At 33.0% G+C, this 22,658-nt stretch overlaps 1 protein-coding gene across 1 annotated transcript in view; it reads left to right on the top strand.

Annotated features, from left to right (window-relative positions):
• Nucleotides 1–22,658, top strand: part of LOC118193201 (glycogen synthase kinase-3 beta-like) — a 64,626-nt gene that overhangs the window by 18,780 nt on the left and 23,188 nt on the right. The window contains exons 3-6 of the mRNA XM_035364253.2: nucleotides 3,155–3,238; nucleotides 3,331–3,441; nucleotides 3,535–3,665; nucleotides 6,351–6,457. Coding sequence (XP_035220144.1) covers nucleotides 3,155–3,238; nucleotides 3,331–3,441; nucleotides 3,535–3,665; nucleotides 6,351–6,457 — 433 coding nt within the window. The remainder of the gene's footprint in view (nucleotides 1–3,154; nucleotides 3,239–3,330; nucleotides 3,442–3,534; nucleotides 3,666–6,350; nucleotides 6,458–22,658) is intronic.

The raw sequence follows: 22,658 nt of genomic DNA, 5'->3' as shown, positions 1-22,658 counted from the left end.
TTTTTACGACTGCCGGTTTGAGTGTGAATTAGCATTTTGGAGGAATATTTTTGGTGATACTGACATATGGTTATCTTTTGAATGTGTTCATGGGTTATAATTCGTTTTTATTTATAAACGATGGGATACTTAAGTTTAGTGAAGCATAAGCATTTCAAAATTAATTTTTTCTAATAAAGAGCTCTTTTTGCACAACAACTTTTTGCTTTTGGGGATGTGAATTCTTTTATTAATGATTCTAAATTTGGCGATTTTAAGATCAATTTCTATAGAAAATTTTTAATTCCGAGATCTGAGATTTTTTCGACGATTTTTTTTTAAAACATCGTAACATTGATAAATTTCATTAAAATAATGGTAATATATTGAAATTATATTTTAAAAATAACATTAAAATAAAATATATTAATGTTTCGCTGTCATATTATGAAGTTTCATTTTGGCAACTTATTATACAATATTTTGAATCTGAAATATAAACAATGCATAATGCTATAAAGCACAATTTATGAAACAGCTCTTAGCAAAAGCAAAATTAGCTATGTAATTAATTAAAAATGTCTTCTTTGTAATTTTTTCATAGTAAGAGATTTTCTGATGTAATTGTCTCAGAATATGCATCAGTTTTCTCTGTAAAATTAATTTTATACTTTTCCCTCCTTTTTTTTCCAAAATATTTCTGCCTTTTTGCTGTTACAGAATTGGTAGGGATAAGTTTTTTTTTTTTTTTTTTATTTAGGATTTTAGACATTGCAGCTTGGAAAGTTTAGAAGGATTTGAAGGCAAGATTTATATACCCATGATTCTAAAAGATTCGAGAAATATGTGACAAACTGAAAAATGTCTCCATGGTATCAACACGTAATGGATGTATTTTACAGAAAATTTGCAATGAATTTCTTACTTTTTGGAGAACGTCTGGAAGAACAATGAAAACATATTTGAATGTTTTACTTCTGATACTAGAATCTTTTTTGTAACATTTTTATCTTCCCATTATTTTCTTTATTTTTTACTAGACACAAGCATGTATAATATCATAAACGCTTCTAATCTTATAACATGGGCAGGCATTATAGAAAGGAATTTTTTTATTAATAAGAAAATTGAAAACTTACAATTTAAAAGATTCATCTATTATGTCTTAACGCTTCATACATATAGCTGGCACTATGCATTTTCCCATCTGTGGATCCTAAATTCTGCTTCCAATGCCTGCTCTAAGTTTTAAAAGTTTTGCCATTTCTAGATTTTGTTGTTCAGTTGAATGTTCATATTACTAAAATAAAATTAGCCGCTTTTTCTATTCATTCTAAATGCATTTAGTGTTTTTTAGAATAACAGAAACCATTAATTAAATGCAAAAATTATAAAATGAGAAGGAAACGTGTTGAAGAAAGGAACTGAATACATAAAGAAAATTATTCTTCAAAGATATATGCAGTCATTATTATTTAAATGACCCAATTGTTTATGATTTCAGCATTTACTATAATTTCCCATTTCTATCTCCTCGTATGATAGTTACTAAGCCTGATTAAATTTAAGTTAAATTATATAATCTTTAACCACTACTACACATTTTTAGTTTGAATTTGACTGTTCTTGTTTAATTACATCACCGTGATCTGTAATTGATTTTGTTAGCATCAGAACCTGTCTTTATGTTCTAAGTTCTTTTTGAATAAGAGGCTTCTTTAAACTTTTGTCTGATATTGTAGTTACATAGTGATAATTTGCTTCATGTCTGTTGGGGGTTTGGGACTATTTTAACTTTTACCAGATCAAGTAAACCCTCATAGGTGCATTGTGGAGAGGTTGACAAGTTAGGAGATAAAGCACGCAGAAACTAGCAAGAGCATTTTTTTGTGTATTGAGACAAATCTCTAATTGTTAGTAAAGATGCTTAAGAGAAGAAAATCTATATAAACTAGCCAAAATGTTTGGGAAGGCTTCAAATTAAAATGACGGATAAATATTTTGTTGAATGTTGTTGTTACAAAACATAAATGTTTTCTAATATCTTTTAAGAATCAATATCATAAATTACATGTATTTTAAACTGTGAAATTTTATTAGGTTTTGATTTTAATAGGGCTTTTTAACAAATATTGTTAAAAAAATAAAATTTAATATTGGCCATGTAAATCCATAATGACTAAGATTATCTAATTACCTAATTTAATTATTTATAACTAACTGCTTACCCTTAAAAATCATCTCTACGTATTAAAGCGAGTTATTGCCTTTTGTTGATACTCACTGTGGTCACAAGATAAAACACAAGAATGTAAAAATTCAAGTAAAACTTATTCTTTGCATCTAGTGAGACTTCAAATAATACAAAACAACTTATCACCTCTGGTGCTTTAATGGCTTATTGAAGCCTTAAAGTTTATTAACTGGGTTATAATCCCTAGAACTCTACACAAGCTATGGCACTAACTGCAAGCAGAGCCTGACGAACTTTACATTTGCCAACTGTGCCTACATCAGGCCTTTTAGGTTTGTTCTAATCAGCAGGTCTCTCTCTCTCCAGACAAGCAGCAACCGACAATATTCAGTCTTTTTTTTTTTTTTTTTTTTTTATGAATCATGCTGATTATGATCTTACGTCTCATTTTAACCTATACCGTTTGACATATCTACCTGCTATTAACTAAACCTCTAGACTGACCAACTATGTGACAAAATGAGACGTAAAAAAAATCAACATAAAGCTAACTTTTAGTAAATGTCACTTATCTTTCTTCAAATATGACCAACTATTAAAAGTGTAAAATATTTAATGCTACTTGATAAATTGCATAAAGTTAATTTTATTCTCAAACTTATTAATAATTATGTTAATTAATTCATGTTTAGTAATAATGCATACTACTTAGAGATCTATTTTATTTTTAGGATGGTATTACAAAAGTGAAATTGAGGCATAGATAGTGTTTTTAATTGAATTTATTCAGTTTCCATTTGCTCATAGGTCCTTATTTTTTTTATTAATGGTCCTTAAAAGTACTTAATTTCCATGTGCATGAACCCTGTTAAATTTTTACTCTTCATCATTACAGTATAGGACTTAAACCTTTTTAATATGAATTTAAATCAGCTGCGAGTTCATTGACAAACCATAGTAAAAATGCATTTTTCATTTCAGAATCGAGAATTGCAAATCATGAGAAGATTAGATCATAGCAATATAGTTGAATTGAAGTACTTTTTTTATTCAAGTGGTGATAAGGTATTTTTTCTTTTTTTTTTTTTTTCCCCTGTCAGTATTGACAGATGTTAATATTGTGATACTGATAATTTGCTGTTTTGTTTTATATTTAGAAGGATGAAGTTTATTTGAATCTGGTCTTGGAATTCATTCCAGAAACAGTGTATAGAGTTGCAAGACAATACAGCAAATCTAAGCAAACGATACCTATTTCTTTTATTAAGGTATGGTTTTTCATTTCTCCTTTTAAAAATTTATATTCCATATTTTTCCTTTTGCACATGTCCTTAATTACTAATATTAAAAATTATTTTCAGTTATATATGTATCAGTTATTTCGAAGCCTAGCCTATCTTCATTCCCTTGGAATTTGCCATCGTGATATCAAACCTCAGAATTTATTGTTAGATCCAGAGACTGGTGTTTTGAAGTTATGTGACTTTGGAAGGTATTTTATCTTTCTTTTATACTAAATTAAAAAAAAAAAAAAAAATTAAAACATTCTTAATCTTAGAGTAAATATTATGAACATAGTTAAGTTATTAATTAACTGGCAAAATATATTAAAAATTAGTATTTAAAAAAGAGTAGAGCTTGTATAAAATAATAAGGAGGGAATCTGTTTGAGATTATTGAACAGCACACAAATTTTTAATCAGTCTTTGTATTATTTTGTATTTTATAGTTGTATAATAATGTTGTTGCATATTTTTCAGTGGTTATGTGTTATTATTTCTTCCTAAACTTGAGTGTATTAATTTAAATAACATAAGAAAAATTATTAAATATAGTATCGTGATCTTCATTTTGTGGGAGAAGAGGCATGCATCTGTTAAGCGGTATGTTTTGTTGACAGGCATAAGTTACTGTAATATAAATAAATAAATAAAATAAATAAAAAAACCCGAAACCCTTCAGATTTTATATTATGCCAAAAGGTGTGTTTTGTTTTTTATTTATACATACATATACATTTTGAGAGTATTTGGGCTAAACATAAAGACAGACTTCATATCTTTAGAGTTCCCGATAGACAGTCTTGCGCCCTGGAGATAAAAATATTTTATTCCATACTGTGTGTTGCCACTGCTTGCATTGAAATCGTTGGGTTTTTTAATAAACAATTAGTTAATTAAAAAAATATGAAATAGGTAATAGAACATTTTCAAAATTGAACATTCAGGCTTCCAAGTGCCCATATTCGGGTGGAGGACTATGTTATTCGAAATTTGATGGCTCTAGGTATCGTTGTTTTTCACAGTGCGAGAAACATACTCATATTCATGCAGATTATTCATTATTTAATTTTTTAAATATAATACAGGGCAATAATATATGGTAGGAATAATTCAAAAAGTGATTCAGCACAAAATTTCGTTTCAAAATTAATAGCCCTCTCGGGCTGATGCCCTTTTAAGCTAATAATATGTAGTTATAAATAAGTAGTAAGCAAGTTATGTAATGAAATGTGATTTTGTAAAATTTATTTTTTCTAGTCTACATAGCTGTGAACTAGAAAAATGCATACCAAAGAAGAAATTTTAGTGCAACACCATTCTAATGCAACAAATAAACTGCCCCAAAGGGTTGCAGAAATGATTTTTTTACTATAGCGCTTTATTTAATAGAAGTGCTTCATTGGCAAGGGTAATGGACTGCCTACAATGTAAGCTACAATCAACCTTTGTTAATAACAAATTGCATACACAACATGCTTAATGGTCGAATGTAACATGTCATCAGGTATGCTCAACACAGCCCATGGTATGTTGTCATTTAAAATCATCAAGGTCTAGTCTCCACCAAAATACATCTTGAACTTCAAATAAACCCCACAAAAAAATATGTCATGCATGTTTAGATCTGAGAAATGAAGCATGCAAGTGGAAAATGCAACTAACAGTGACTTTGGTGAATGCACTGGGAAAATAATATGAAATTGTTTGGATGCCCAAATTTGAGAAATGTGAATTGTCCCATTTAATTGAAAATGTGTCTCCTCTCCCCACAGAATTCTTCATGGCCAAACATTGACCTCCATCATGTAAAAAAATGTCAGAGCCAGTACCATCAGTTTATCATAATCTTTGTGTTTTAACTCTTGCATGCGGCTAATCTTGCAGGGTAGAAGTGAAAAACTTTTTTTAAGATTTGCGATGTTATCGAAAGATTTAAATCCTGTTGTCACATTATTCCCCAGGCATTGTCATTTCAAGCAAATGTCCCATGGGTAGCACCAACGATTACAGTCGCAGCATCAGTAACTGTTCCGACAACGGTTTCTGTTCTTCGCAAACTGAACTGCTAAGAATCCTGTATTTTCAAACTCCTGAATTATGCCCTTCAATGCATGAATTTACTCATCTCTTGAAAGAAACATGGTGAATGTCATATAAGCGCATGGGCACACAAATTGCCGAAATAGCCCTTGTGTTCTTATATTTCCTCCACAGTTACAGCTCTGCTGACATGCAGGTATATGCTTGTGTGTTTGACTCTGAATATTTGCATTCTTCAGTGACCTAATTAGTGCCTTTAGTTCAATATTGTTCATTAAATAGACATAAATTTGCATATAATTTAAATTAGCAGTAAGTAGCCCCTTAATTTCTTCTTTAAATTTTGGCACCTCCCTCTTTATTAAAAAATGTAATAACTTTTTCTGAACTGCATCATTTCTAGATCAATCCATATCATATGACTTGCATAACAAAGTAACTGATTTGAAACTTGAACTCAAAATTTGAGAATTGAAACCTTTCTCTTAGTGAACTTCCATCTGCACATGTTTGCTTCTAGCTCACTTGCTATTAAGACACTGGCATGCTGCTGTTTTTTCTGTCACAGTAGTATCAAAAATGTAAATGTTCTTGAATAGGTATGATTAGAGTGCCAAGTGGATTGTGGCCGTAAATTTCAGTTGAAATAAAGATGAATATGCAGTCCACCTTGGCTGCCAAGTTTGGTTTTCAGTATGTGTCAACAACATTCTACGCCACCAATATTGCTAAGTCTTTTTGTTATGTATGTAATATATATATATGACCATTTCTATTTCTCTATAGCATGTCTATTTATCATATGACTTGCATAACATATAGCATGTCTAATTGATTTTTGTATTGTTTTACAGTGCTAAACATCTAGTTAATGGTGAACCAAATGTGTCATACATTTGTTCGCGCTATTATCGAGCTCCTGAACTTATTTTTGGTGCAACAGATTATACTACCATGATCGGTAAGTAATTCTTTTTTCTAACGTAATAGGTTTACTTATCTTAACATCATGCCATTTAATTTTTATTATTACTTTTGTTTTTATATAATTATTATTTGTAGTTAAAATAACTCTAAAATTCTTTGCATCACAAGTGGCATTGAATTGCTAAAAATTGTGCAGAATGGTAGTTACATCCCAATGTGATGGCCATGATTTTTTTCCCTCATTTATGATTAAAACCATTGCAGTTTTCTTCAAAAATTTGTACATGAAAGCCTCTTTTCCTAAACAGTTAGCCAGCCACTGCTTTGTTATAATTAACAAACAGACCAATCTGTAATTCTGAAAAACATATGCTTCAAACATATGGGATAAAAATATAAGTCAATTCTTTTTCCATTTGTAACTGTTTAATTCTTTAATTTGGGCATGCATGTATTTTATATTGGGCTGGAATTGTCTGGTATTAGAACCCATATTATAAATTGTTGTCTATAATAATCTCATTTGCCAGATCAGCAAGCTAAATCCATTTTTCAGCTATATCCCATAGGTATTGGAAAGAATTATCTCATGAATGACAGGGTAATTTAGGCTTTGAAAGTTGGAAGAATGTTCTAAGAATCATGGATTAACTGATTAGAGTATTCATAAATATATTCTTGTATTTAAATAGGTTACTATTTGCTTTGTAAAACTTTAATACTTTTCCTTTATCTGCCTTCAAATCTGGCAATCATATCTCATATTTTAGCAGTTATTTTTATTCTCAAAATTCTCTTTTTGTGTTGTTTAGTCTCGCCATGCGGCTGTTTGAAATATCATCCACTGAAAAAGATTTGATGAAATGTTTCCAGCAATGTGGAGCTCTCCCAGAATGTTCTCCAGAATAAAAAATTTTCAAATTTTCATGTGAATCTTGATATTGTGACAGTTTCCCCGTGAACTAAACACTAATTGACATGAGCAGGACCTCTTCCACCCCTTTTAATTAAATTATTTTTCTCATTGTCTTATTAATGATTATGTGTTGTTATATCATATTATTTGTTCTTACAATTTTACGATATTGCAGGCAGATAAAGAAGAAGTACCAAAACTTTATCTAGGAAATTAAAGCAATTAGATTTGTATTTGTTAATGATGGCTCCAATATATTCTGCTGTTGGCTAAGCATTGCTGGAATTTTATTACTAGGAATTATACTAAGTATTAGTTTATATTTAATATTGATATTCTTGAGTCGAATTTAATTACCAGAAATTATACTAGGTATTACTGTCTGTCTATGGTAAGAACAGCTCTCGCCAGTTTGTCTGCAGCTGTCTGTTGCCGTAGAAACGAGCCCTAACCCATTTTTCATAGGGGTGTCTTGAAGACTTACTTCTGAGTTTGCCACCTAGGCGCATTTAAAGATGATTTGGCAATATTCACATTTTGTTTTAGTTTCAAGTAAAATTATCATTGACCCTTTGCGTCGACCCCGACATCCAATTTCCGAAAATGAAAATTCGATGGCATAGATAAAGCTTTTGCAGTCAAGAAACGGTCTTTGATTTTGCCGTGTGAGGTACAAGCCGCTGAATTTGCCATCCCTCTAGATGTACAATGAGTAAAAATAAACTTGTAGGGAAATAAATTTAAAAATCCGTGTTTATTTTTGAAGAAAAATTTTAATTTTGACATTTAAAAAAATCATGCTATTATTTTGCTTCTTTTTTGTTTATTTGTTTGCTTGCAAAATCATAGATGACATCTTAGAAATCTAGTTGATTGCACCATTCTCTGTAATATAGTACAGACGCACTTCATACATATAAAATAAATTTAATTTTTATAGTTCTTCCCTCTAGCTGATCTACCGTAAACATTCAAAGCAATTTCTTCAGTCTTTAAATGACGTTCTGCTATGTTTTTATTTCAAAATTTTCTGTTAATTTATTGCTTGTGCTTTAATAATGACTAAAAATTTCATCATTAAGTGTATGTGGAATCATCTTGAAAGTAAAAGCGTTTTTTTACATACCCATGCTCTCAATAAATACTTTTTGCGAACATTTCTTCTTTTCCCATACCTTTAAACTAAACCAAAAGCTGGTTAATTTAATGGCGGAAGGAAGCGAAGGTGAATTAAAATCAAAACTGCTTTTTCCTTAATTACCAGTGGTTTGGGTTGGTTTATATGATTACGGAAAGCCCCCAGGGCTAAATGCCTAAGAGGAGGTATGCCTTCATGGAGGGCTTGCTAAGGGAAACTGGCTGTGCGCCCAAAACCGTATCATGTTGCCAACATTTCTTAAAAGCTAAATTGCTGTCAATCCATGTTTCATCGATGTAAACGATGTGGCGTTCACTTGCTCTGAGTTTTCTCATTTCGCGTAAATAATTGTTCCTCCAAAATACAATGTGAGGTCTTTCGATAAGAATTTTTTTTTTTTTCCTACGCATTCCAACGAAAATTCAGTGAACACAAAACTTTGCACAAAGAGTCTTTTTGCCACGGGAAGTCTATTTTTTGCCTCAAGACAGGCAGTAATTTCCGCACAGATGGCACTTTCTTTTCTTTGATGTAAAAGTCTTGTATTGTCTGCCGTAGAACGCATTTGTCAAAATCGTCAATTTCACACTTATGATTAGCAGGGCTTTTACATTTCTTTCCAAGTGTATTCAGAAGTTTATTTTCACCCATTGTTGATACTTCGCTCTTCAAAACTTAAGGAAAAGGAACTACTAAAGAGTTCGCCGAAGCTTCAGAAGCGTAAAATTCTGCGACATTATACACGATTTGACGTGACTGAGACTTTAAAGTTTGACCTTTCTTAAACTGGAAGGGCATTTTAAAAAATTGGCGATTAACAAAGCACTACGAAAATCAAGCTAAATAGAAGCGAATTTGAGCAAATGCTAGCACAAAAGATATAACAACGAGAATAAAAATAGCTAATAGTAATAATATAAGGCTTAAGAAAAGATGCGTGCAGCTGGAATGAAGCCGAGAAGACGAATGATAAACTTCCCTTAAGCCAACAGTCGCCAAAAACAAAATAACAATAAAGCAACCCTTGGTTCGTCCCTATTTGAAATATACTAGCCCTGTTGCTATAGTGACCGCCACTCGCCAGACACCGTGGCGGGAGCTGTTCTTACCGTAGACAGACAGTAGCTTATATTGAATATTAGTATTCTTGAGTCATAGCTGCAATTAAACATGTATTACTTGGCTGCTGTGACTTATTTTTGTTGTCTTAAGGTTGTGTGTGTTATGTAAACATAGGTAAACAATGGGATATTTATATCTACAGTTTTGCCCAACACTTCCATTTCAGTTAGAATACTGATTTGATGGCATACTTAATTTGCTGATATAAGAAAATATCTGTTTATTTTAAGAAAATACCCTTAATTGTTGGCATATGATATATAAAATGGCAGCCACTAATTTTAGTTTCGTACGAATCTATAAAATTTATATTGTTAAAACTATTGAATAGACAGCTGGTCTTATTATTTAAATATGTAACTAAACCATTTTTATTTTTTGATGAAATATGCAAAAGATAAAAATTAATAGCGTATGAGGTGTGATAGGGTGGTAAATTTTTTAGATGCCACCACAATTCATTTGATTACATCTTGGCTGACAAACATCACTTTTTAAAGCCAAATTTCAACGACCATCAGTATGTTGTTTATGTTCTGCAGGTATCTTGAGCAAGCACTGTAACATTGAACGCGAGCCAGTTTGTAGATTATTTCTGGATAAATGAACTTGAATGGGGTCAAGTTTATGCTGAAGTTGAGCTTGTAGATATCCATTTGAAGTCACAGTGATTGATAGGTACTTTTCTCTTCAGACCATAGCACACATTTTCAGTGGTGTTTGATTGCATTGCCACATTTTGGTTTCTTTCTTTCCCCCAAGCCTTTTGCTCCAGACTGGATGCCTTTCACCTTGTATCTTTATTTATTTTCCACCTTTTTTTTTTTTTAAGTTTTCTTCCTTTTTTTTGTGTGTGTGAACTTGCTTTTGTTGATATTTATAGTTTTCATTCTTGAAAACCTCTTTCAGAAAAAGGAGAGATCGTGAAATAAAATCAAATACAAAAAAATGGTTTTTATAATTATTTCATCTTAAATAAGTGAATAAATTGTTATTTTTTATTATTTATAATAAAAATTGCACTTAACCCTTTCACGGGTGCAAAGCTAAAATACTATTTTCTGTGATAAAGTACATTATAAACAGAATGTTCTCAACCATCTTAAACATTATTTGGCGGTAAATATTTTTTTTTTTTTTTTTTTTTTTTTTTTTTTTTTTTTTTTCAAATCAGGGGTCTTTTGTCTAAAAAGTGGCTAGAGGTTATAGCCACTGCACACTTAACACAGCTTACCTGTTAGGACAAAATTATTATGACAATTTTTTATGAGTATTTAATATTTATGAAAATAAGTTTTAATGACAAATAAACACAAAATGTTTGCGGAATAATGTAATAATAGTAAAGTAATAATTATTAAGTAATTGTACAATTTCATTGTTGTACTTATTGAAAGATTTCTAAGAAAATAATTTGAAATATTGTTAATAAAAATTTAGAGCAGAAAATATGATATGTGGTATAAATTTCATTAACTATTTAGTATGAAATTTTTCGAAACAAGTAGGACCACTTGTTTGGAAGCGCAATGGGACATTGCAGGAGTTGCGCAGCCATTTAGAACGATGAACTTCTTTTTTTGTACTACAAAGAGCACATCTTCTGTATAAGTCACCTTCCGTCTTTATAGGAATGTGATTGGCATCTTCTGTGCACTCATCTGTTGGAATGTACAGCTTGTGCTTTTTTCCGGGAACCGATTTTGAACTTTATGGAAACCATGTCTTAGGTGTTTTTTTTTTTTTTTTTTTTCCCATCCATCAGTTGCAGTCCTTGGATCACTCTTGTCGGAAATCTTTCATGGTTTTAAATTTTTAAATTTTATTTAAAATTTGCATTTATCCGGATGCATGTTGTAAATTATAAATGCATTTACAACTGAAACATCTAAAAAGTGGAAAAAAAAAAAATCTGTGCCATCATTTGTAATTTTAGAGAAAGTATTCTAAATTTCGTCTCTGTAAAAAACATGAACAAAAACTATACTGAGAGTCAAAGCAAGCTCAAAACCTCATCACATGTTACAAAGTTTTTTTATATTTTGCACCCCTGCAGAAACATAAAACTCTCAAACATAACTCTTCTCTCATGTAGAAGCAGTGTGGCATTTTCATTGTTACTGCCCTAAAAGGACGGTGGATAGACCATGTATCCACGTCCAAAAACCTAATAAAAATGAATTGTTTCTGCTTGTGAATTAGTTTGATTTATTTGAATGATAGAAAAGTATACATTAAAACTGTCAAAATGTTTTTCATAAATTAGAAATATTATTTAAAATAATAAAATTTCAATTTGCAGTACTTATGCAGTGAATGCACAACTTCAGCACTTCGTCAGAGACTATACTTCGATAATAATGCATAGTGCTGCCATCTGTAATGATCAAAAGATTATTTAAAGAGAAAAAGTTATTTTTAGGTGGCTTGACTTTGTACCCACTGCCCGCGAAAGGGTTTTAAATGAGAAAGAATTATAAGACTGAACAGGAAGCTTAAGCTTAAAAATTAAAACAATTTGAAGCAGGTAATTTCAACCTTAATGATAGGCATCTATTTTTAATCAATAATGATATTGTAAAGACTATGATAAAGCAAGATCCGTTTTTGACAACCTCAGAGATTATGGAAGGGTGTAACTCAGCTTGACAAACCATTTTGGACCATATTTGTAAACTAGGGTTGGTGTATGTTGAACATAGAAAATGCCGTGGTTCGCAAAACAAATATTTATTACGAAGTAATACGCAGAGATACACGCAGAGAAATAAGCAGACAGAGTTACATGCAGAGATAAGCAGAGAGTGAAAACGTTTACAGAGGTCATATATATAACTTTACGACAGATCAGTGTTTAACAAATCATAAACAAGATACAATAAATAACCAATCAAAAATAACATAAATAATGAGATTAAGTTTCAGAATAATTCGGACCTGACCGAAAGCTAATGAATGTATCGGATGTGACAGAAAGCTATACTTCCTTTTAACCAGTAAGAATGCGATTACAAATATCTCAACTGTGTATAAATGTTTCAGATGGCTGCATTTGAGTGAAGGGAGAAAAATTTGCATGATCCGAGTTGACCCTCTTTCTCAAAACAGTGTGAACCCAGGTAACTGGCCACCTTCATCTCTAAACTGAGCCTGGATAAGTAAAAGCAGTGTATATGATGGGACGTCATATTATGAGCTTTTGAAACATAACGAAAAACTCGATTCGGAATGATAGTGTCAGCAAATGGGTATTTAAACAAAGCAGTCAGAGAAAAGAGGCTGTCAGTATTCAATAGAACGCACATACTGCATCATAACAACACCAGACCACATCTTATTTTGGCGAGATGTGAGAAAAATCATAGTGCTGATATGAGATATTCTGCTGCATCCACGATACTCGATACTTTCCAGGCCTAGCACCTTCTGATTACTACTTGTTTAACTCCTTGCTAAATTGTTTGAAGGAATAAAAATTCAAAACTAGAGCAGATGTCAGTCAAACATTACTTACGGTATTCACCTCTAAGGACAAGACATTTTTCAAAAGTGGCATTTAAAAATCACCATCACTCTGGCAAGAGGCATAAGTAATGACAGAAATTATATTGTACAAATATTGTTAAAGGTATGAAAAATGTATTAATTTCTTTCCTTTTTCAAATGAGCAGAATTTTCTAGTAAACCAAATAGTTTCATCTCCAACATTTTCTTTATTACAGTAAATCCCAAATCATAAAATCCATTGAAGCAAAATAAATAAATAAAAGTCAGAGCAAACAGATGGTTAAATGAACAGTGGTTATTATGGAGATAAATAATACAGTACAATTTGCTTATAACGAGAACTTTGATTTAATAAGGAAATCAGAAGTATTTGGTTGGTACATTGTTAAGTCTATGGGAGCATAATTCGCTTTTAATGAGCAAATCCCAGTAATCGTGAGCACTTTTTTTTTTGTGATTCATAAAATTTCTAATGACCTTGAACCTCTCCATCTCAACTAATCCTTTGGAAAATTTCTTTTAACATTCCGAAGTCAGCCGAAAGTTAAGTCAAGCTATCATAAGTGTTAGATTTTAATGCTTTTCGGTACAATAAAAAAATAGAAACAACCTGAAATGCTAGTATAAACATACACTGAAGTGACAAAAATCATTGGATACCTCCTAATATTTTGTCGGTCCTCCTTTTGCCCGGCGAAGTGCAGCAACTCGACGTGGCATGGACTCAACAAGTTGTTGGAAGTCCCCTGCAGGAATATTGAGCCATGCTGCCTCTATAGACATCCATAATTGTGAAAATGTTGACAGTGCAGGGTTTTGGGCACGAACTGACCTCTCGATGATGTCCCATAAATGTTCGATGGGATTCATGTCGGGCGATCTAGGTGGCCAGATCATTCTCTAGAATTGTCCAGAATGTTCTTCTAACCAATCGCGAACATTTGTGGCCCGGTGACATGGTGCATTGTCATCCATAAAAATTCCATCATTGTTTGAGTACATGAAGTCCATGAATGGCTGTAAGTGATCTCCAAGTAGCTGAAAGTATCCATTTCCAGTCAATGATCGGTTCAGTTGCACCAGAGGACCGAGTCCATGCCATGTAAAAACAGCCCAGACCATTATGGAACCACCACCAGCTTGAACAGTGCCTTGTTGACAACTTGGGTCCATGGCTTTGTGGGGTCTGCGCCACACTCGAACCCTATCATCAGCTCTTACCAACTGAAATCGTGACTCATCTGTCCAAGCCACGGTTTTCCATTTGTTTAGTGACCAACCAATATGCTCACGAGCCCACGAGAGTCGCTGCAGGCAATGTTGTGCTGTCAGTAAAGGCGCTGGAGTCGGTCTTCTGCTGGCATAGCCCAAGGAAGACAAATTTCGCCGCACTGTCCTATCGGACACATCCCTCATACGTCCCACGTTGATTTCTGCGGTTATTTGACGCAGTGTTGCTTTTCTGTGAACATTGACTACTCTACACAGACGTCGCTGGTCTCGGTCGTTAGGTGCAGGTGGTCGGCCACTGCGCAGTCCATGGTGGGATGTTATGCCTGAAATTAGATACTCTCGGCACAGTCTTGACACTGTGGATCTCGGAATGTTGAATTTCCTAACGATATCCGAAATGGAATGACCCATGCGTCTAGCTCCACCTACCATTCCGCGTTCAAAGTTTGTTAATTCTCGTCGTGCGGCCATAATCACTTCAAAGCGTCTTCACATGAATAACCTTGAACACAAATGAAAGCCTTGCCAAAGCACTTCGCATTTATACATTTTCTACGCGATACTACTGCCATCTGTATATTTGCATATTGCTATCCCATGACTTTTGTCACTTCAGTGTACTCAAAACAATACATTTAATGAACAATGCATGAAAAGTGTTACATCAACATGCATTACTAAGCTGCTTCTCCGGATTGAACATTTCTCAAGAGGGGCACTGAGGAAGAAAGAAGTAGACAACTTGGAAAATTTGGAAGTGAGTAGAAAACAGTTTGAAACACTGAGTCTGTTGACCCAGTGTTAGTACTTCTGAGGATATTGTAACAATTATTTATCTGTTGACCCAATATTATCACTTCCGAGGATATTTTATAGTTGAAATTCAAGCTAAAGCAGCTGAAGAAAATAATGAAAGCGACGATGATTACAATAATTGTGAAGAATGTCAAGCTGAAGTGGCCCCCCAACATACTAAATGGCTTTTGGGTGCACAGAAAAACTTCAAACAAGTTTTAAAGCCAGGAGTTCAAATGACGATGTTTTTCAGGTCATGAGTCTTCTCCGAAGAACATAAACCCAAAGAGACAATTCAAAGCAAATTAACCAACTTTCCATTGGCTGATATCACCATAAAATTTTGGAATAGATATTTTTGGTAATTTAATATGTTCTCATCTGTTACTTTCTAGTCCCTGAGCAGATAATTGAGAATTAGGTAGGTTTATATTATTAACAGTAGAGTTTTGGTTTGGCAACTGAATCCGTTTTTTCGCTCTAATTTCCATAACAGAATTCTTTCATGGTATTCTTTTGTAGTATGAATGCCTTTATCTAATTATTTCAAATTCAAAACATTTTCGATTTCAGAATTAGCTGTCTTAAGAGATTCAAACTTATTCGACAGTTTTAAGTCTTCTAGCAAACTTATATCAACAGAAGACTTAGTTCTAATTCTATTCTCTTAAGAATTCTGGTAATAGACATTCTCAAACCACCTATCTTTTTCTTTAGTTTAGTAATATCTTATAGCAACATATTTACTGAATCAAAGCATATAAAATATTAAGAATTCAATAAGAATAATAAGTGAGTTCTTAATATAAAATATTAAGAATTCAATAAGAGATTTTAATAAATAATTTAATATTTATTAAAATATATAAAAGTCTTTGCTAAAGAACCAAAATCAATTAAACGCTTATGATCTTGGTGACCTATTAATAGAAACTGCCTCTGTTAATCAATCTATAAGGTATATCCTAATTTTATAACAGTTATTTTAAGTTTATACAACTTTCCTATCTCTTCTGGCTTCAGCTTGCAATTTCTTACCAGAATGAGTTTTTAGAATCACATTAAATGCAAATGAGAAGGAGTAGTATTTAAGTCGAAGTTCCAGTGACTTTGAGAGAGATAATTAAGATTCCTGAATAGCACGCATTTGCCTTTTTGCTTCAAATTCAAAACACAGGAAATCAGCAGTATTATCCTAAATTAATTTAATCATGTCGTGGCAGGGAATTGGGGGGGGGAGTTTGTTGAAAATATCAAGAATAAAATTTATCAAAAGCTCATATTTCTAAGAATAAAGGTGTACTTTTTCAACAGATCTTTTCAATCCAAAATCCAGGAATTTTTTGTTAATTAAAGGTAATCCAAACTGAGTCACTACTCACCCCTCAGGGGCTCCCTTTTTGTGAGTACGGGTGTGGCAATCTCAAGGTACCCTACCTTTCAGGGTATCATCATCTTGGTGAGATGAGTGTCACAATCCTGGAGCCCCGGTAAACTATCCTCTCTTCCATCTCCTCTCTTTGCTGAAACTTTTCCCTCCCTTTCTCCTTTTGGGGCCCATCATAAAAAACTGGAACAGTCCTTCTCTCTAGTTTTCTAATGGCTAGAAAACTGCCCACGTGTTTGCTGTATGTGGAGCCCCATGTTGTTGGAAAGGAGGGTCCTGGTAGTTGAGGGCCGAAGTACTGTCCCCAACACACTGCTTTGGCCTCTGCTTCAGCTAAATGGGAAGCACCTTGGTCGTCCTCACGGGTGTGAATCGGCTGGTCACTAGTCCTTGTGGCAGTGGCTTGGTAATAAGCTCTTGGGAGTACCTGCTTTCAGGAAAGCCGACTGTGTGGCTTCAGTTTGTGTATAGACCTGGTTATCTCTGGCACAGGAATCTGCTTCCCCTTTTTGAACTCTGTGGTGGATGGGGACACTGGGTCTGAATTTTTATTTCCTTTAAATATGAATTCACAAATGTGCATTATACCTCATAAAACTACCAAGGAATCATCAAGTAAAAGGCCCGTCTACACATAGCGATTTTCTCAGCTGACTTAGCTGGCCGGCAATATCTGACATAGCTCGCCTGTCCACACGGAACAATTTTCTCATTAGTACAGGAATTCACTCAGCCAATCACTATAAAAGGAAGTTTTCCCACCCTTTGCAGCGTCACACTGTCTACGATTTGTAAACAAAGCTTACGGTGTTGTCAAATAGTCAAAATAATGGATACCAAAATAAGAGAATCCTTTAATTATTTATTTTTTAAAGTTTACATTACTCGTGTTGTTGGATTATTAGTTGAAAAATGTGAGTTTCACTCCAACGAAATGCAGCCATGTTTATTATTCCAACTGACGAGAAAAGCATGTGATCACTCAAAGCAATGTTATTGGCTAGAGACTTTGATTTTATCGTACGCTAGTGAGCAGTAAACACCAGTTCTGAAATTGCGGCAGAGAACGTGACCGATTTTTGGTGCATGCGCAGATCCTTAAAATTGTTGCTCTACGAGAAAATCGCTTCGTGTAGATTGGTCTTTAGTTGTTTACCAATTTTTGGTTATTACAGGATCTGCTGAATTGTATGAAATGTCACCATTACTTGTTAAAAATAATATAAAAGCCTTTGCTAAAGAACCAAAATCAATTAAACGCTTATGATCTTGGTGATCTATTAATAGAAAATGTCTCTGCTAATCAATCTATAAGGTATATCCTAATTTTATAACAGTTATTTTAAGTTTATACAGCTTTCCTATCTCTTCTTGCTTCAGCTTGCAATTCCTTACCAGAATGAGTTTTTAGAATTGCATTAAATGCAAATGAGAAGGAGTAGTATTTAAGTCGAAGTTCCAATGACTTTGAGAGAGAGAATTAAGATTCCTGAATAGCACGCGTTTGCCTTGCCTTTTGGCTACGTCTCTAAGCTTTTACTACGCTCTGCTGTATTACGGGCTAACTAATTTAAAAATTGTATTAACTTTGGTTAAATATCTTTAATTAGTCATTTTCCACTCCAAGCAAGTGTGGAATACAAACTCTTTAGAATTCCTAATGAATGCAGTGTTTTCCAAGCCGAATTACTGTGCATTAGTGAGTCAATTAAGTGGATATCTAACAACTGTTCGCTAAGTGCTAAATTTCTTATTTGCACTGATTCTCTATCATCCTTATTTTCTCTTAGGAATATCTTCTCATGTAATAAATTAATTGTCACTACTCATGCCCTTCTTAAAGACCTTAATAATAAAGGTGTTGATGTTATCTTTTCTCATGTTTGTGGCCACACTGGCAATCTAGGAAATGAAAGAGTTGATTGGTTGGCAAAACAAGCTTCACATCTTCAAGTAATTACTTCTTAAGTCATTTTACAAGAACAAAAATAAAAATGATACAATACTCAAGTGGAATGAACTATACATGAATTCTACTACTGCCTCTTTGAATAAACTATATTTTCTTTCCATTCCTGCTATCCTCACAGATTGAATAATAAACACTTTTTCTGCAATTTTGAAGTTACTCAATTTATAACTGGACATGGTAAATTCAACTTTTATCTGAAGAGATTTAGATTATTTAGTACAGACTTGTGTTCATGCAGTTTCGGGGGAGTGCAAAATGTCGAACATTTGTTGTTCTATTGTTCAAAGCTCAAGGAAGGACAAAAGGAACTCATTCTAGTTAAACTCTGTGAATATTACATTTCCTCCCTCTCTTAACGTATTTGTCCCAACATAAAATGGCTTTCTCTTTCTTCTGTAAATTTATCTCTTATATGTCATCTGTGAATTTGTAATTTAATTTTAATTTTTTTTTTTTTTCGTACCTCTGTAAGCCTGGTGTAATACTTTGTGGTGCACAAGGAATTTAAAATTTTCAATTTAAAAAAAAAGGCAAGTGTGTTTGGGAAAAAGTTTAAAAAGTCTCAGGTAATTATAAGGATCATTTTACTTTCCATTTTGGAAAAGGATGGCTTAATGTATAGCAGCAGAGAAGATGTTTCTAATATCATAGGTGAGACTTTTAATGCTGTGTCAAATAGTACGTATCTGCCAGCATTCTTCTCAGCTAAACTGTGAGAATACATCCATCAAATTTAACTCTGCATACTCTTTTTTTAACTCTCAATACAGAAGCATATAACACTGATTTCACTATGCCGGAGGTGAACAGTTTTATCATTAGTGCCTATGATGAGTTCTGACCATGATGGCATTTCCTATATTATGCTGAAGCATTTGTCCAATAAATCACGAAAATCTCTTCTCATTCTGTATAAGAGAATATGAAAGGATTGTTTTTTCCTTAATGCTGTAGTTATCCCCATAACAAACCTGGAAAAGACCCAAGGAATCCAAATTGTCGTCCTATCAATTGCACTAGCTGTCTATGCAAACTTCTGGAGAAAATGATAAATAGTTGCCTTGTCCATTTTGGGGAAAAAAATGGTTACGAATCCCCAAGCCAAAGTGATTTCTGGAAAGGCCAATCGACAACTGATAATGTGCTTCTCCTTGAGACCGCAGTGTGTATTGCCTTTCTTAAGAGAAGCCATTTAGTTTTTTTTTTTTTTTTTTACATGGAAAAGGCATATGATTAGACATGTAGATATGGAATTCTCCAAGATCTTTTTCATAATGCCCTATGGGGAAAACTTCCAATTTTCATTCAGAATTTCATGAAAGACAGGCTGTTTCAAGTAAAAATTGGTTCTGTGCTTTTTAAATCCTTTTACCAAGAGGGAGTGCCACAGGGCTGTGTACTGAGTGTAATCCTTTTTTATATTGACCCATCCCTCCAGCCGAGGTGTGAGCAATTGTCTCTTCAATCTTGCTTAAAACTGTATCACATCCTGATCATCCAGCCAACCATTTAGTGCTTGATAGCCAGTTTTATTTGCTCTTCCAAGCGCGCCCTTCTTGTATTCCTGCTTTTGGAGTATGCATCCGACAGTAGATACAAGAACACGACTTGGAAGAGATGGAATTCCAAGCGGTAAAGTTTATGGAAATACCTCCTTGGAAAGATACACACATTGAGCTTCTCAACATATTTTTCAACTTAGCTAACAATAATGCCAGTGATGTGTGTACAAGCAGATTTTTTGTGAACATAGACAGGCTTTCATTGACTATGTTGCAATATATACAGATAGATCTAAGTCCCAGGATCTCGTTCGCTTTGCCTTTGTGTGCGAGAATATCATCGCAGGAAGAGAGCTTCATCTTGCTTGTACCATCTTTACTGCGGAGATCGTTGCTTTACTATAAGCTCTATCTTTCATAGGTAAACAACATAGGAAAAATTTCATTATTTACACAGACTTACTAAGTGTGCTAAAAGCTCTTGAACCGTATGTGAATAACACAAATCCGTTAATCGTAGAAGTGCTAAAGCTCAATATTAGCTTCAAGGCCAAAGGTTACTGGATCTTTTATGGCTGGGTACCAAGTCATGTTGTTATAAAAGGTACAATATGCCTATGGGGCATCTAGCCGACCTATCCCCTATTCAGATATTAACACGCTGATTGGGAGGAAAATTTTGATGAAATGGAAATTTGAACTTTGGGATGCACAGTTAACCAATGAATTACAAAATATAAAACCTAAAATAAAGCATTGGAAATGTGCCCCAAACCGAAAGGAGCAGGTCCTTCTGACCCGGCTAAGAGTCGGTCACATAAGTTCTCCATTCTTCTCCAGTTCTAGCACACAGGTACCTGTTGATGGGCGAAACTGAACCAGTATGTGCTGAATGCAGAACTCATTTAACACATTTTAATTGATTGTCCAATTTTTAATTGCTATTGAAATTTATATTTTAATATTTGTGAGATTTCAGCAAAAGATTTAGTTGGTGAAGAAGTACATCCTAACATTTTAAACTTTTTAAAAGCTACAAAGTTTTATCACATTATTTGAATGCACTGAATTCAATTTGTGTTTTAGTAGGTCTAACTGGAATCCAGTTGTATCCATATTATCAAAATTTATCCTTTGACGATAAGAGTTTTCTATCTGCATTTCATGGTCTTTCATATCTTTTGTAAAAGAATTTTATGAGTTTGATTTTATTGCAGGTTTTATTAAACATTATTGCTATTTTATACCCTATATGTAACTTTGTCTTAGATTTCTATTTGTGAGTATGTACTAAATAGTATATGTGTTTTGTGTCTTTATTTATTTATTTATTTATTTTATTGAAAATACACGGCCTTTTAATTTGCACAATATAACCCCTATGGGTTTTGTGCCAAAAAACCCTAACCAACCAATCATCACAAAAAGGGTCACTTCTTTAATAATAACATATTTTAATACATAACACATTATTAACTAATTTTATGTGCAATACACAGAAGTGAAGTTATGAAATGCATCTTTTAAAAACCATTTTTAAAACTTTCTTGATAGTTGGCATTATCAATTCTTCTCCAGTGGTATGAACTTTCCTTGATTTAGGAATTAATTTTAATATATTGTGTATCAAGCCATTGTTGCATTTTTTATGAGGTTGTTAGTAAGTCTGAGACAGACGGCGACTTCAGAAACTTGTTCAGGAACAAGAGTTTCATTGCCTTATTTACAAAGTAAAAATATGGGTAGTTGCAAGTTTGAAGGCAAAGGAACAAATCTGGACTACAAGTACATGGAATTGTATTGATGGCACTTTTTTTTATTAACTGACATCAAAGGTAGCAGCAAAACGTGATGAGCGAAAGATAACTGTTTCTCAGAATTATTTATTCAGGATCACGATAAAGAGCTAATAAGCATTTTTTTTTTCCCAGTTTGCGCCAAGAATAATTCACTTGTGAACTCCTTAATTTATAGCAACCTATTTTCCTTTCCTTTTTTTCATTGCACACAAGTGGAAAAAGGTCATCGTTCATACTTTCAAATAATTTTAACAACGTGCATAAACCACATTTGGCATTATCGCTTATAACAAATATGCCAAATTTCAAAATGCACCAACATGTAAATCCGTCTTCGAAAATTTTGAATAAAAGACTCTAATTTTTTGCAGGTGTGCCTAAAAATATATCTACTTTAAGATGATAAAAATTTTATAGGTTATAACTCAATTTTTTTTGAAAAATTTATAAAAATTATTTGAAAAATAAATCATAAAAGCTGGGCAAATTTTATTTGGAATGAACCTAAATTTCGAAATGTGAAAGGAAAAGTCAAGTAAGTTTAATGAAAAAAAAAGAGATGTTAACAAATATATACTCAATTCAATTAACATTGAGTCGCTAAAATTTTGCGAGCTAATTTTTTAAAAACTACTTGCACAATGTTTCCAAAACGTGGGGCAGTTTGGCATAATTTGAATCGTAGAATCAAAATATGGAAAAAGATTGCCATGTCATTTCAGAAAAAGTGCGATTTTGTGTCAAAATACCTATATTAGAACAATGCTATATATAAATTTAATACATATCCTAAGTCGCGCTTTCAAGACATGAAAAACACAAGTCGAATTTTGTCAATCGACCTACTAGAACAAGAGATATGGA

This window comes from Stegodyphus dumicola, chromosome 3 (genome assembly GCF_044657685.1).
Source record: "Stegodyphus dumicola isolate Sdum_Otavi_A_Nest chromosome 3, ASM4465768v1".
NCBI lineage: Eukaryota > Metazoa > Arthropoda > Arachnida > Araneae > Eresidae > Stegodyphus > Stegodyphus dumicola.
Note: the sequence above shows the minus strand (reverse complement) of the source record. Positions and strands in the feature narration are given on the sequence as shown.